Below are 16686 nucleotides of genomic sequence, written 5' to 3'. Positions count from 1 at the left end.
GTGCCTCTATCACAAAAACTGCCCTACCACCTCTTGGTGTTAGGCCATGTTTTATAAGTTTTAGTGTGATGGCTCTCCTTAAATTTGGAGCGATGATTTTCGCATTTTCATCGGTTTGATAAAAACCTGTATAATCAAAAGCTGCTACGACTTTATCGGGTATAGCTCCTCCAGTATCGGTGTTTGTGCCGTTTTCGGTCATTGTTTAATGAAAGTTTCAGAGCAAGTTTCAAGGAAACAAAGATAAGGTGCACAATATTTTGGAACACTGTATCCTTCAACGTTGAACAAACCAAAGTGCTAATACATAGGATTTTTGTCCTACTCACTCCAGACGTCTTATGGAGTATTATGAGTAGGGGTCTCTGAGAAAAGCACAACTGAGTTACTTCAGTTTCTAGCATCAAATTAGTGCCTTACCAAACCGTTGGGCGCCATGTAGTGTAGTTCCTACATCCCTGATAGGCTCTGCATATTGGAATAATATACACTATAGGTTTGACATAGGACTGAGGTCAGTATGTCTCTATCGAGTAAATTAAACTTAATTACTTGTGTGTGCCAGCTAACTCAGAGGTCACTAGAAACTTCTCGAATATACAAGAAGGGATTAGTTTCTGACATCGCATAAACATGAAAATGTTGTTTCCCTTAGAGTCGGAACAATCTCAGAACCGTGGAAACAATAGATAACAGTTTCACTCAGTCAATCGTGCATGCTTCGGTTCTACAGAGTTGCAGAGAAATAGAGAGGTGGGTGTTTCAATAAAAAGGGGTTCATTGAACAGTCTTAATTCTCATGCAAGAGATATGAACTGCTACAATCGTGAGACAGGATGCAAAGTACAATACGTACAGGGTTAGCAGTAAGATAAAATAATACTGCAATAGCATGGTTTGTACCTATGACATATATTCATAAAATACATACATAAATAACACAGGCTAAAATGTGAATGCTCATCTGATGCTTCTAAAAAGTTCTACCTCAGTGTACCTAACCTAAGTGTAGTATGAGGTAAGAAGTAGGTTCTGTTTTCTAAAGTATAGCTAGCTATAGTTTTAGTTTTTCCAAGAGTTGCCAAAAGTTTCTCTAAGTTCTAGTCTGCTCCATACCTTAGAATGTGTGAGGTTGGAATCTCTTTCCGGGACTCGATATCTAAAACCCCGCAAGGGGGGTCAGAAACACTGGAGCTGGATTCACTGCGAGGAGGATGACAGCGTCTGGTCAGTGCATCAGGCGGGAACTCGATCTCCTTCCGAACTTGCCATGGCGAACAGCAAGTAGGCAGTCGAACTAGACCGTACCGGAACCGTGGTTTGCCAGAGCAAGTGCAGGTATATTTATACCTTGAAGGTGTTTAGGAATGCCTGTATTGATGTAAAAGTCGGTCATTGGAACGTCATGAATGAACCCCTAAGGAATAGATGTTAATGCATAATAAATGAGTTCTTGGAGAAATCAATATCTAAGCAAGGGAAATTCCTAAAGGCATAAGAGTCTGGTTTTCCAAGAACTCGTTGTGACGTGGATTGACGGATGTAGGAGACCATGCCTGTATTTGGTTAGCATGGACAATGCCTAAATAAGGGTTGGATTTTCTATGCCTAAATAAGGGCAATATGAATTGTACCTATATAAGGGCATAAATCGGGAAACCTATATACGGAATCTAAATCTACACACAACAATGGCACCTGTGTGAGCAGAGAGAGCATTCTTCTCCCTCCTGACTAGCTTTGTCTCAGAGCAGGAGAGAGGAGGCAATACCCTGATTTGAGCATGAGTTGCAGCCTTAGTAGTTTTGGTCCTGGCTCTTGGGACTCTGCTATCTATAGTGGATCGCTGTTTGATAGATGTGGGATCGAGAAAGACCCCCTTAATGCAGGCCTCACAAAAAGACAAAGAAGAGGACCCAGTTAACTCACGGGGGCCTTTGAATAGTGATCACCGGAGGTGGGCGGCAGTGAACGACAGTATGCTCCATGGTTGTTAGGGGGACTCTGATGCCCTTATGCAGACTAAGTAGCCTCTCTAAGATATCTCCAGTGGATCCACCATATGGCCTAAGTATATGCCGATACAGCAGCCAATCAGCCTTTCCATGGTCCAGGTCAGTGATGTTTTACAGCATGTAAAGGGGGTGGGGTAGTAATGATTCCTGGTCAGACCAAGGAAAAGATCTCTTTAGAAAGGTTTCACCTGTCTGTGGTACCCTCCCCGCCCATTGTACTGGATAATAAGATGATCAGGGAGACTGTTTCCTCTAGCATCAACCAGCCCTCTATAGCTTCAGTGGCAGAAGGCACAGGACTCGCTACAGCACCCATCAGTAAGCCACCTGAAAGTGGCAGGAGTTGCAAAATGCTTGAGGGCTGTGCCAGGTGTGCTTGGTAGGGCCTATATGCCCAGTAAAGGCACAACAATAATTGAAGACAGCTCTGGTATGTGTATGACACACAAGGAGCTCCCTGAGCAGGGTGAAAGGTTAGTCTCTCTTACAGAAGGCTCTAATTCATATTGCTCAAAAGAGCTGGATTCAGCATTGCCATCTGACCATATGTCAAGTGGGTCCTCGGAAGAGTTGAGCAATTCTACAATATCTAAGCAGGTAAAACAGCACAGGAGATCGAAAACCCGGCTGACAGGTGCTGTCGAGAAATTGGGAAACCTGGCTGTCCAGAGTCCCATGTTTTCTGCTACCCTATCAGGTTCGGTTGAACAGCCGCCATTAGGGCTTATATATCGCTCCATTAAACAGCACCAGGAAGAAACTCATTCTGATGAATGAAAAGCAAGGATCGCAAAAAAGTATCTCTAAGGGAGCAATGAGACAGTGGAAACCAGCACCTCATTGCTAGAGTCAGACCTGAAGGGTTTCAAGGATCAACCAGAGGCCCAAGAATCATTGATTTCGGACTATCAATGGAAGCTCAAGGATTTTGAAAGTAGACAAGGTCGAAATAATCTGCGTATTTTGGGCCTTGAAGAGGGGGTCGAGGGCAATTATACCAAGTCCTTTGTGGTCCAGCTATTTAAGGGAGCCTTCTCCAAACTGCAGTCTTGGAACTGGAAGCAGAAGGTGAAGAGAGTCCATCGGTTCCCCCTCATGCTTACAAAACAATCTCAATCACAGGGGGGTGGTACTCCCTGGCCTAGGGTAATTATTGTGCATTTTGGAAATGTTCTACAGAGACAGACCATCTTTGAGAAGACGAGCCCGGATGCAAGATGAAGCTTTAAGGGGTGCTCTTTTTTCACAAGGCCGGACGTTTGCTATGTCACAGATGAACGCCATTAAAGATTGGGGCAACTCATAAAGCCATTCCAGGATAAGAGTGCCAAGGTCTACTTGTTGACCCCTGCATGGCTAAAAGTAGTTTCCAAGAATCAGACTTGTATGTTCACCTCGGAAATTAAGGCTAAAGAGTTTATAGATGACCTTTGGCTGTGAGGCTGAGTGTCCGAGTGTAATGGGTGGTTCCACAATGGAGGAAGAGCTTGGGTAAAGTCAAGGTTTAGTTGGGGGGGAGACCTCCTCAGGATTCCTTTTTTCCTTTTCTCTGTCTCTTTTTCATTGCTCTACTTCTTTTTTTCATTTCTCTACTTCTTCTTGATAGCAATGTCTATGAGTATATTGCACATGAAATTGATCTTTAGTTTGGGGGTTAGAACTTTTCTGTGGTAACATTATTTGTGTATTCTTAGCTTCTTTGTTTACCTTTCTGAGAGAGGGACCTGTAATGATTGATATGTATGTTTGGGAGGGAGTGACAACACGTGAGCCATCACTCAGACTTCAGTCTGATTGCCTTGATTAGTAGGGTTGGGAGGGGGGAAGGGGAGTCTTTGGGGAGTCTGGGTTTTTTGGGCAGGGGGCAGGGGAAGAAGACATCGCGGTTGTAAATGAAGAAGTGAAGGAGGATGAGAGGGTTACCAAACTTCAGGTTTGTGGCTGACAATTGGTCGCTGTGAGTTTGCAGTCTGATTGGGGCTTAAAGACGAGTCTGTGGGGTTTGAAATTTCTAAATTTGTCTAGATGGCTTGAGTAGCTCATGTAGGCATTATGACTATCAATATATGTTGGCTCAATGATCACTTAAGAATTGTAGCTGAAAGTCTGAAACTGCTACGGGCTGATTTAGTCTGTCTCCAAGAAACTCATATAGAGGGGGCCAGGAAAAATCTGCTGGAAATTCTGGGATATGTTCTTCTGGGACACACTACACTTGGCACAACTACACTTGCGATGGCAATATTGGCACATGGGAATGCTAGTAGATTGCTCTGTAGCACCTTCGATAAATTTGGAAGGTGGGTCAGAGCCAATTGTCAGTTTGATGAGGGGAGAGCCATGCTTTGCTCCATTTATGGCTGTAATTTCCATCCTAGATTACATGAATATCGAGCTGGTGCTATAGCCGACACCGATTATTGTCTGTGGGGATCTGAACATAAAAGTGGGTATCAGACAAGAGGGGTCAGACGGTGGGCATTATTCTGGCAGGAAGCCCAGGGTTTATCGTGCACTCCAGCATCTGAAATTGAACCAGTGTCTGGCAGAAGATTAAGGCCCCAGATCTGGGTACATATTTTTCTCTGCTCAGCACAAGAAGCATGTCAGATTGGATTATTATTTTTTACCTTCTGCGAGTCTGATCAGTGGGATGCAAATTGAAAAATATCCACAGATTCTGTCGGATCACAACCCGCTAGTGATTGAAATATCTTCCCGCTGTGGTTAAAAGTCTCCACAGACTTGGGGCATATTTACAATATTTTGGCACAGGGCAGCACCGCAAGCCTTCTAGCTGCACTGCCCTACGTCACAGGAAAAGTGCAGTAATGCACCATACTTACAAGATACTGTCTTTTCTGCCAGCACTGGTGCACAAACTGCAGCCAAGCGCCAACACAGGCACCCTTGCGCCATAGTGCAAGTGGGTCTGTATTGTTGGCATGATTGTTTTTGTGCAGGAGAGGACACCTTCCTGCACAAAAACAATCAGAGGAGGCATTTTCCTCATTCTATGTGTGCTGCAGAATGTAGCACATGTGGAAAGAGGAAAAAGCAAGGAACAAGCTAAACATTTCTCTACGTAAGGCATTAGTTTTGGCGCTGCCCCAGATATTCGCTATGTTGTAAGTCTGGGGCACTGTTATCGAGTAGTTTCATCTGGTCTTATAGTAAGGCCGAAAGGGCTTTAAAGTATGTGATGCTTGCCAAGCCTAGAGGAGGCAGGCTGTTCCAAATATTTAGTTCTGTCAGTGGGTTGCCGCCATATAAATATATGAATATCTTAGTTGGGGGCCAGCAAACTGACTACTATGTGATAGAAACAACATTTTCCGTTTATGAATTGCTACTAGGTGATGAGGCTAAGGCCCTTTTCCTAAAAATGGTAGAACCGGGATACTACAAAAAGCTGACAAGACCCGACAGATGTCCTTTAAGACATGAGGGCGGGCATGGTCATGAAGAAGTTCGGCATTGGGAGATTTAGTTTGTATACCCCCATTTGGTGGTCCCCACTCTTACCTATGACCTTTCATGATATTGTGCTAGAAGGGAAGCTAAAGGGATAAGGAAACTAGACAACCTTTTGGACAACAATCAAATAATGTCTTTTAGGGAGCTACTACTGGAGTTTGACCTTTAAAAGAGACACTTTTTAAAATACCTACAGTTCAGGGATGTTTTGGTTAGAAAGTGTGGGGGAGATATTGGACTCAGCAAGGAAACACTACTTGAGCTACTCCCCTATTCCGGGGGCTGTAAGATATCTCAGATCTATGAGCATCTGTGGGGCAGTATGCTTGATGTCCTTGAGAAGCAGTCAGTCAACTGGCTGAGAAGAGTCGGGGCCACAGACGGCAGCTTTTTGGAGTCATTAGAATCTGGGCATAGGTTGATATCCGCGGGTCTGCAGGCAAAGCATTTTAAAACTATCCTGAATTTGTATTACACTCCTGCCAAAATAGTGAGCTGGGCGAGGGACACTGATATTTTTTGCCCAGGTGTCAGAGTTTGGAGACAGACTTAATCCACAGGTTTTTTTAACTGTGAGAACCTAGACTCTAAACAAGAGATTTCCCACTTTTAGTGGATTGTTTTACACATAGAAGGAGTATTAATGCCCCAACTAATGCTTTTGAGAGTTCATGACAATGCAGGAGGGAGTGGGGGGCCGTTATTTGTGTTTATCAATGGTGGTAGCCTGCATCTGCATTGCTACAGCTTGCCTAGAGTCAGATACCCCCACATTTCAACCGTGGTTGGATAGACTGCCCTCAAAGTTTCATCTAGAGAACAGCCTATATACCCAAAAGAGCAGAAAGGCTAAGAAGAAGGGGAAGAAAATGTGAGCCTCTCTTGGTCACGAGGATGGCTTAATTAGTATTAAAAGGTGCTTCCAATTGTTTTGATACGATTCCTCTGGACAATTTAAATTATTTCTTTCATTGTTTGTTTAAATGATTTATAGAAATGGCCTAATATTTTCAGGTTGAATCCCTGGGCTCCTATAGCTTTAGCAATGATGATTTTCGATATCAGCAGTATAATCATGAACTATTTGCAATGAGTTAATCTGATATTATGAATTGACTATCGGATGTTGTTTTTTTTAGCCAAATGTATATAGATGTATGGTGTTGTATGTTCTCTCTCAGTTTGCAGCATGCTGAAATTAATTTGTAAATAATGATGACGTCTCTTGCAAAAATCAATAAAAATATTGTTCTAAAAGAGTAATAGTCTAGGATCACACAATCAGGTCGAGTGGAAGCTGAGATTGAATCAAAGTTTTTTCCTTGTTTCAATTTGTGCACTTGATTCAATTCCTGGTTATTTCGTTCTCTTTTCCATTTTCGATCAAACCTTAATGTTTTGTGCTAAATTCTTTGAGGCGATAAATCAGTGCACTGTGTTAATTATAGCTGGATTTTGCATGCTTGACAACGATTGGTGACGGTAGTGTGCACAGACGGTCGGATTTTAATGAAGAAGCTAGAATGAAAACCAGACTATGTACCGTTGATCAGTGCATTGAGAACGCTCACACAGCTAAAAGTCTTTATTCATTGTCTTTAATTAATTAATTAATTCATGCTCCTCATCCACACAACTATTCATTCATTCATTGTGCCATGCAGCCAGGTCTCCCATCTCCATCCAATTAATGATTGGGCATGGTTCTATAATGAAAAATGTGCTGTAAAACGTACTATATTTGTATTATGATTAAAAAAAGATTCTTGGTGGTGGAACACCCGCCTCTCCAAACTACCTCACAGAGGTCAGGCATGTTTGCTGTGTGCCGTACAAGGGTTGTCCTCAGTGCTTTATTTGAGCTGGTAGTTGCAGGTGGAGTCCACCATAACTTAGTTTTGGGGACCAGCACCTATTTATTGCTCAACAGACTTTGACCCCGAGCAATAGGGAAAATAATACAAATGGGGGAAACAAGGGAAAACAGAGAAAAAGAAAGAGAGCAGGTTTGAATAAGAACCTGTAAAAGTGGGATAAAGGGATGGGGACAGTCTGGTGTTAATAAAAGAGGCATGAAGTGGAATCAAAACTACGCAGCCCTGTCATTTTATAAAGCCAGCCGCAGACTTCTCAGCAAAACTTATTCTCTCCCAAATTAAGCACTGGCAGATCTGACAAACTGAGTCAGGATTGCTTTTGATTCCCAGGGGCATATTTATAAGTCCCTATTGCCACAGGAACATGACTTTTTATGATGTACTTGTGGTGATAGGGTCTGTGTCTTACTTACAAGGCGGTGTTTAAACCACTTAAACGTGGCTTAACGCAGCCTTGTAAATAAGGCCCCCTTTTACGCTACACTTAGTGTGAAAGGGTCGGCAATGGGGGTTGCGGGGGGCATTCTGCCACAACACCCATTTTTATGCTGCCCCTATTTACAAGGGTGGCGTAAATAAGAGACAGCGCCAACATTAAGACGAGGGAAAACCTGGTCAAAACATGGAGAAACGAGGAGAAATTCTTTATTTCTCCTTGTTTTTCCTTTTTGTATGTGTGCTGCATTTTATATAATGGAATATTCTATAGAATAGCTTGGCACTTTACAAATGTCATTTGATTTGATTGTTTTATTTGTGTGTTCTGATTCATAGAAAGGGCTGCCATGGACAGAGAGACCATGTTTTGCTATACACAAGAAAAACAAGACACCATCCTGCAACTGGAAGACATGTTTTTGATCCATATCTTGCCTTTCATAAACTGGCTCTTAGCTATGCAAGGCTTGGCAATCACAAATACAACCACCCTTACGCTTGTTCACATCCCTTTGAGCTGTGCAACAGATGCAGTCAATGCTGGTCTGGCCTTTCGGGAAGTCTGGCACTACCAGAAGGGCCAGCTTGAAAGGACCAGTGTGTGCAGGGGCGACTTCGCTAAGGCGAAGGAGCGTTGCCCCACTGCTAATAGGAAGAAGATTCAAAATTAAATGATAATAAAACACTTTTATTATCATTCTAATTTTCATTGACTTAGCCAAGTTTGCAGAGGTATAAGGCTGGGCGAGGTCTCAGTCACCAGCAGGGAGAGGAGGAGCAGTGGGCACTGAAAGTGCACATGTTGGCATGCGCACTTGGATATCTCCAGGTTATTCCTTGGAGATATCTGCAGGGCTCAGGAACAGAGGCTCCCAGTCCCTGCTGGAGCATGAAACAGTGCCGCTATGCCCAAACCCAGCGCTTCTCTCATGATGAGAGTAATAGCATGAGAGAAGTGTTGGGATTGCGTGGGGTGCTAGGAGCATGTGCTTATGGGAACAACTGCAGTTCTGGGAGCTGAGGGTCAGAGCAGCGCGGGAGCAGAAGGTAAGTGTATGTTTATTTTTTATTTATTTTTCCCGGCACTGCCACCCCCATTTAGAATGGGGAGCAGCTGCCACTGATTGTGTCGTTTGTTTTGGGTCCCGTCACAGCCGACACTGGCCCTTTCAAGCCTGCCCATCTGGACGTGCAGAGACTGACAGAGTGGCTGAAATATGAGTCCAACACTGGTTAGCTGGATCCGGACTTGCCATAGTGGGCAGCGGGCATTTCCCCAGGAGGCTAGAAGGGTGCGGCCATTTTTAGTGGTGGGATCTGCTTTTGTTACTGGGGCGGTTTTGTAGCAGTGCTGAAATAGTGTCCCCAGAAACAAAAGCTGCAGTGTACACTTGCACACTCCCCCCCGCCCCAGCCTCCCAGGAGGCCGGTGCGACAAAATTGCCAGGGCTGCTTTGGTTTCCCAATCCGGCCCTGGTTGTAGTGGTGAAAGAAGCTGCACTAGTGACCCGTCTAACCTAGTAATATGCTCTATGTGTGAAATTTTTTAGAGAAGCACTGAAGCTTCTGAACTTATCATCTGATAGTTTTTAACTGTCCTACCCATTGGTGACTGCCCATTCCTTTTAGTTGGACCATATTTGGCCATTTTAACTTTTTGTATGTGTATTTGTTCGTTTCTAAACTACTCACTAGTATGGTGCTTTTAGAGCGGCGCTAGCACTTTATCTGTGATCTCATGGCACTGGCTATTTCATAAAGTATAACCAGAGGGGCGGCCGTGGTTTCTCCAGGTCTGAATTTGATTAGTTTTCCCTAACCAAAATTAATAGTGCTCCTTTTTTAAGCATTGTCTCATTGCAACTTACTAACAACAAAATTGCCCGAATTTGTTCTGCACTTGGCACTTTAGCGGACTAGGTTTGCATGGAAGTTGAGTGCTGCTTGAGGTATTTATTGATTATTTGTGCTATGATTTTAGAGCAGTGCTATTGGTTTTATTCATATTTCTTTTTTAATATTGTAGAGGTTTTAAGTAACTTGACACAATAAAGTCTTTCTATCTATCTATCTATCTATCTATCTATCTATCTATCTATCTATCTATCTATCTATCTATCTATCTATCTATCTATCTATCTATCTATCTATCTATCTATCTATCTATCTATCTATCTATCTATCTATCTATCTATCTATCTATCTATCTATCTTCTAACGTGGGGGCCATGTTGTCCACACTGCTCCCATGCATTCTGCTGCCAGTCTTGCATCCCAGCACACATGAATCAGATCTGAGCAGTGGCAGCAGCAGCAGGAGCCATGCAAGGACTGGCAGCATGCCTTCCTCAGAGGGTTGGTAGCAGTCCAGTCCAGCCCAGCACATGCAGGTGGGGGGAGCATCAGATAGTAGGCAAGAAACCACAAGGGTTCTCATAAAACAAGGAGTTGCAAAGACCAGCGAGGAGATGGACTTCTTTGCTACCCCAGTCAACACTGAAAAGACTGTTAAGAACTTCAGTGGACTGACCCAAAAATGTACTCAAACCCCAAAAGCGACCCAGTGAAGGGGTCTGAAGCTCTCCTCTGTTCTTGACAAAAGGTACTTGACAGCACCAAACCTAAAAATAAAAGAAGCCATACAGAAAGTAAATTGAAATGCACGGAGATCAGGAAAAGTTTGAAATATAGTCCAAGCTTCCAGGTGATTGCGAGACGGCACCGGCTGTGACGTATGAATCCCAACCCCGAAGAGTCCCGTTTCAGCCCTATATGGCCGGCCCTCCCCGTTTCTCTAAGGCTTCAATGACGGCACCTATGTTGAACAGTGCATTGTTTACATTAAATTCACTCCTGATTATGAATGGAAATGTACACTGGTGGTAACAGGGGTCAAAACCTTGCATGCTTTCAATGAACATTGTCTCGTTTTCAGCTTCCATCTGTGGGGAGAACCTCGCTAAGGCAGGCGGAGGAACATCTTTGTCGTGGGATGGTTGCATCCAACTGTGGTTCGACGAGAACAAGGATTTTACGTACGGCACTGGTGCAACGCGAGGAGGGGCAGTGGTTGGCCATTACACCCAGGTATACAAACGGTGTCCTCTCTATTTATTTCTCTTTTGGACTTACTTTGACCTGTTCTTTCGTCAAAAAAATGTAAGCCAAATTGACTTAAAAGCCCTAAGAACAAGTGCTTAGTATTGCTATGTGTTTTACCAGCTAATAATGGCCCTATATTCTGTATTTCTTTAGAAGCACACCGAAATACAATATAAAAATAGATATGATATGGTTTAAGGAACAAAGGGGCATATTTACAAGGCCATATCACCACAGAAACAACATTTAGTGACGTTCCTGGGACGATATGTGCTCCGCCTTATTTACAAGGCAGCGCTAAGCCACTTAACATGGTTTAACGCTGCCTTATAAATAAGGCCCCCGTTCATGCTGTACGTAGCATGAAAGGGAGGGCAATGGGTGTTGTGGTGGCCGTTCCACCGCAACACCCACGGATTTTGACGTTGCCCCCTATTTACGAGGGCAGCGTAAATCTGAGGCAGCGCCAAAAGTAAGACCACGGAAAGCCTGGTCTTAAAGAGGCAAAACAAGGAAAAATGCTTAAGTTCTCCTTGTTTTGCTGTTTCCATGTGTGCTGCACAAGTTGTGCAGCACACATAGAAACAGCAAAAGCCCATTGACTCTTTATGTGCAGGAAGGTGTCTCTTCCTGCACATAAACAATCTTTGGAAAAAAATGACATTTTGTAACTTTTATGTGTGCTGCATTAAGCTGCACACATAGAAGTTGACACAACGCCATTTAAAGATTGTTTTATGTGCAGGAAGGGACACCTTCCTGCACATAAACAATCTTCCCCTCAACGCAGGCATCCTTGCACTATGTTGCAAGGGTACCTGCATTGGTGCTAGGCTTCTAAATTTAGCGCCAGCGCAGGGGGAAGCACAGGGCTGCACCATATTGTTGTAAATATGGTGCAGCCCTGCATTTCAGAAGTGTTAGAGAGTGGCTTTAAGCCAGGAAGGCTAACGCCACTCTATGCCACTTCGTTGTGAATGTGCCCAAAAGTTTTTGGACTCGTGTAGAACTTTGGGTGTGTCAATGCATATTTTTGTGGAACAGCACACCATTGATGAATGGACTTTTCTGATTCATTAAATGCGTAACCCAAAATCACTCCAAGCTAATGTAGGGAATGTGTATGTGTAAACAGTCCGATAAAAATGATACAAAAGATTTTCCGTGACAGAGCTAAAATTCATTTTGAATAGATGCTCGCATGTCAGATCAGAGGTTGGTTAATTTAATTTATAATTACCATTGGCATACAGCACCAGATTTCCAGCACTGCAGTCACCTGTGTGAAGCTGTCTTTTTTGACAATAATGACTGCACTCTGACATCTAATTAGAACATAAACCACTGGTTACCTAGAAACAAAGCTGTACCAATGACCCTGCCACCACATGTTACAACCAGGTGTTAGTCAGAGCTTCAATGAGCTGTTCCAAGGCTAGTCCACTCACTGCATATTAAATTCCAAACTGAATGTCAGAAAGGCCATGAAATATGAGAATAAACATTCATTCACTTGATACATATTTATTGTGGATATCCTGAAGGGGGGCGGGTCAGAGGTGTCATTACAGTGGTGGCTGGCATCTACAGGGAGGTGGGGGAGGGCACACGCATGCACACATTTTTTACAAATATGCATAAATAAATAGGCACGCACAAATACAATTATAATATATTTTAAAAAACACTTACATCACTACAGGACCTCCTCACTCCAGAACTCGTCACAACTGCAGTGCGGGCCACAGCAACTCCCTTGACCAATCCTGGTGCTGCTCTCACCAGCGTGAGAGCAGGCCCTTGACTGGAGGGAGAGGCATGTTTCAGCGCTCCACAGCACTCGAGAGCCCTGCACTTGCTCTAGCCCAGCTGGCTCAAGGCAGCTGGGTTAGAGGTTTCAAAGTGCGCATGTCTGGCTGTCCATCACATGACAGCCGGCCAAAGGGACAGCTTCCTGCTGCTGCTCACACTAAGCCTAACCCCTTCCTGACTCTCTGTTCGGGACGGCAGGCTAAAAAATAAAATGGTAATGAATTACCCTTTTTTGATCATCTTGGTGACTTTTAAGTGGGGCATTTATAGATTTTAACGCAAAGTTGCACTATTTATTAATGACAAGCCGGCTAACACGGTTAATACCACAAGATGACGCCAGAGGCTTCATCTTCTTTTACTTTCCCAGTGGGACATTTTTAAGTCAAGCATTTGAAAATACCTTTTGATTTTACTAAAATGAAATGAATAATATACTCTTTCAGTCAGACCTCTCCACCCAATGATCTATTGTTGTGTCATTCACATTTTTTTTCTATATATTACAGCAAACAGCGTGGGCAAATGGGTGAGCCCAATTCTGCCACTGCATAACTTCACTGTGAGTGACAGAATTCTGCCCTTTCACAAGGAGCACATCGACACACAAAGTAGCTTCATTCAATGACTGTTAGCCTGTTTATTTTCTTTTTTAGATTGGTGACGGCTGGCAAGATTGAAGGTTGGCAATAACTATGACAAAACAAAACTAGTATTGCTAAAGCCAAAAGGCAGGCATCCAGTGCCCGACTTATTGGTTTTGTCAATGCTTCTTTTATTTTAGGTCTGGTGTTAGGCAAGACCTTTTGATTTCATTTAAATTATATGTATAATATGCTTACTTAAAAGGCCTTTCAGTCAGTCAAAGACTCTTTATTTCGGTAGAATACCATAAAAGAAACAAAGACTCAAAAATGAACTACGCACATATCGATAAGGGGACAATACATTATATATGGTAAGACTTGACAGTGCAGTTAAAAATGACAATTCATAAAGTTAAAATAGCGATCAATAAAAGTTTAAAAGCAACAAATATCTTACAATTCAAGCTTACATCACAGAGTGTTATCAGCCAAGGAAAAAATTGTAGTGCAAATTTGATGAAGTCCCTTATCTAAAGTGCATATGCATTGATAAAAATAATGCAATCATAAGCAGCGCTCAATTCTGATGAGATCAAGTGTAGAACCAATCAGCACAATGAGAACAGTTAGACGGCAATCATGTGCAAATGAGCAAAGGGTATAAAATGACTAATTGCATCTAAGGATTTGACGGCCAAAGAGGTACTTAAAAGGGCAGGGGCTCATGTCCTCAGTTCACAGTAGTTGGCCGGAGGGCTGTCTGTGCCCTCTTTCTGATCGCCCATGAGTGGCCTAAACATTTTGCAGTTGCGCATACAATATATGGTCTTGCATCGGTTTTCAGTATGCGCACGGCCTCTCTAAAGTCTCTGGTGCCAAGTTGCCTGCAAACAGGAGTCAACCATTTGCTCCTGGGTTTTACATATGCTGTACAGGCAAAGAGGAAATGGCCGATGATTGTACAAGCAAGGGCAACTGGAGCAGCCCTTTTGCTGTACTCTATTGGCCAACCATGAATTTGTAAATGCATCAACTGGCAGACTACCATGCCTAAATTGAATGTATAGCTTTCTATCAGCAGGCACTTTAATTATATCAAGGTAGCTTTCTAGAGTGCAGCTGGTTTTGAAGTCTGTATATGCTTTAAGCTCAACCCAGTCCCAATAAAGTGATTTATTCTGGCTTCTATTACAAATTGGAGGGCAGGCAATGTTATGACCGGGGAAGCCTATGCTATACATGTGGCTTCTGACATATTTGATCCAGCCTATTTTATTTCCAGTGTATAAGGCCTCCTCAAACGCTGCAGCATAGGATGATAGATCCAGGGTGGAAACCATCCACTGACAGAACAACAAACGGTGGAGCTTCGCTAGGTCGCTAATGGGTTTAATGCCCATATCGAGCAAAAGAAGGCAAAGGGGAGTGCTTTGCGGAAGAGATGTTAGGTTTCTGAGAAAATTATTCTCCAAGGTTGTCATGTCACTTGCTCTTTCCATATCCCAGAGCTCCGCTCCATAAAGAGCGCTGCTCACAGCCTTGCAGCTGTATTGCTTCAATGCTGGTGCGATTGGCTTGGTGTAGGAAAGGCAATGCTCCTTACGCAGAGCCCCAGTTGCCTGGGAAAACTTGAGGTAGGCCTTATTAAGATGGTTCTTCCAGGTCATGTCCTCCGACAGTTTAATTCCCAGGTAATCAAAGGGAGTGGTGCGTCAGAACAATTGACCTTGAAGGACTTGTGGGGATTAAATAGCATGAGCTTGGTTTTGGATGTATTGATTTCGAGCCTCCTCATATCTCAGAAGAGATTGAATTGATTTAAAAGTGTTTGCAAGCCCATTGAATTCTTTGAAACGAGAAGAGTGTCTGCAAATAAAAGGGTGGCAATTCTTTGCTTGGATAAAGAGGAGACATCCGCTGAGGTGGCTGATAGAAGCTCAACGACATCGTTGATATAAAGTGAGAACAAGGTTGGAGCCAGGACACAACCTTGGTGGACCCCACGTTGTACTTCAATGGGGTCGGTAACCTGTCCCTGGCTGCCCCATCTAACCCTGGCAAAGTTCTCTCGTGGAGCCTGACAATGAGTGTAAGAATAATTAATGGCATACTCATCTCCCTGAGCGCCCGCCATAGTTTGTCCCTGGGAAAGAGATCAAAGGCAGATTTTAAATCTATAAATGCGATGTATAAGCTCCCTTTGCTCAGCAAAACTACCTTCCAATAAAGCATGAGGAGGTGAAAGACGTGATCGGCTGTGCAGGTTTTCCGTCAAAAGCCCGCTTGGAGGGGGAGAGGATGTCATTCTCTTCCATCCAAACCGAGATTTTGACAAGGAGCGATCAACAGAAAACTTTCTGGACACAGTCGATCAGGCTGATTAGTCGATAATTGTAGGGATTAGACCTCTCGCCCTTTTTGAAAATAGGAATCACTTCCATCCCCTTCCAGGATTCTGGGATCCTCCCTCAACCTGCAATGTCGTTGGCCTGTGACAGAATTATGTTGCCCAGTTTTCCTTGTCAGATCAAAAGAGATCTCCTGGGATGTCAGGGTCTTCAGCAGGTACAATGGCATCCAAAGAGGACAATATTTTGTCCCTAGTAAATTAGAGATTGGGTGATAATTGGAGTGGTGCAGGCACTGCTAATCCTCTGTCAAAATTGCCAGGGATTGAGTAAAGGTCTCCAAAGTGTTCTTGCCACTCACTGGCTGAGATGTTATTGGCCAGAGGTGGAGACATTTTGTGGTTACCCTTGCCCACGGGTAACCAAAATATCCTGGGATCTGGGTGCAAGATGGACTCCCCTAGTTCTTCCCACCTCCTTTTATCCCATTCTCTCTTGGCCTTGTACTGTGCCAATTTATATTGCCCACTCAGTTCCCGAATTAACAGGATGTCCTTATGCCTTAGGGCTACGGACAGCTGTTTTTTCAAGGATCTGCGCTCCTTTGAGAACCAAAAGGCAGTTTTGGTCAAATTAGCCTGATTGGTGTGAGCTTTGTGTGAGGGAACAATCAAATGTCTTGCCAAGTGATTACAAAACGTGGAATGTAAGGCAATACAGCTGGATGGTGTAATCATATCGCTTATCTGGTGGAACAGCACCCCTGGGTGGCTCTCAAGATCGCATTTGAATGTACTGAGTTTGTGTTCATCAGCCAGAATCGTGAGCCATTTGAGCTAGAGTTTGTTCTTTGAAGGAATCACCTCCCTTGTAGCGAGAAGAGCAGGAGCTGTCCTTGCCTTTTTACCCCATGGATGCTCCATTGTCAAGCTAAGGGGGTTGTGATCGATCTCACATGTCTGGATTGAAGACATGTCTACTACAATTGGCCATAGCGTAAGGTCCACGAGTATGTAATCTATCGTATTTG

General features: G+C 43.5%; 1 protein-coding gene across 1 annotated transcript in view; it reads left to right on the top strand.

The window, feature by feature from the left end:
* Window positions 1-16686, top strand: part of LOC146822012 (cysteine-rich secretory protein 2-like) — a 390191-nt gene that overhangs the window by 187415 nt on the left and 186090 nt on the right. Inside the window, exon 4 of the mRNA XM_085609952.1 lies at window positions 10743-10894. Within this exon, the coding sequence (XP_085466078.1) occupies window positions 10743-10894 (152 nt within the window). The remainder of the gene's footprint in view (window positions 1-10742; window positions 10895-16686) is intronic.

The sequence above is a fragment of the Triturus cristatus genome, chromosome 6 (assembly GCF_964204655.1).
Source record: "Triturus cristatus chromosome 6, aTriCri1.1, whole genome shotgun sequence".
Taxonomy (NCBI): Eukaryota; Metazoa; Chordata; class Amphibia; order Caudata; family Salamandridae; genus Triturus; species Triturus cristatus.
This window is presented reverse-complemented; position numbering and strand designations above follow the sequence as displayed.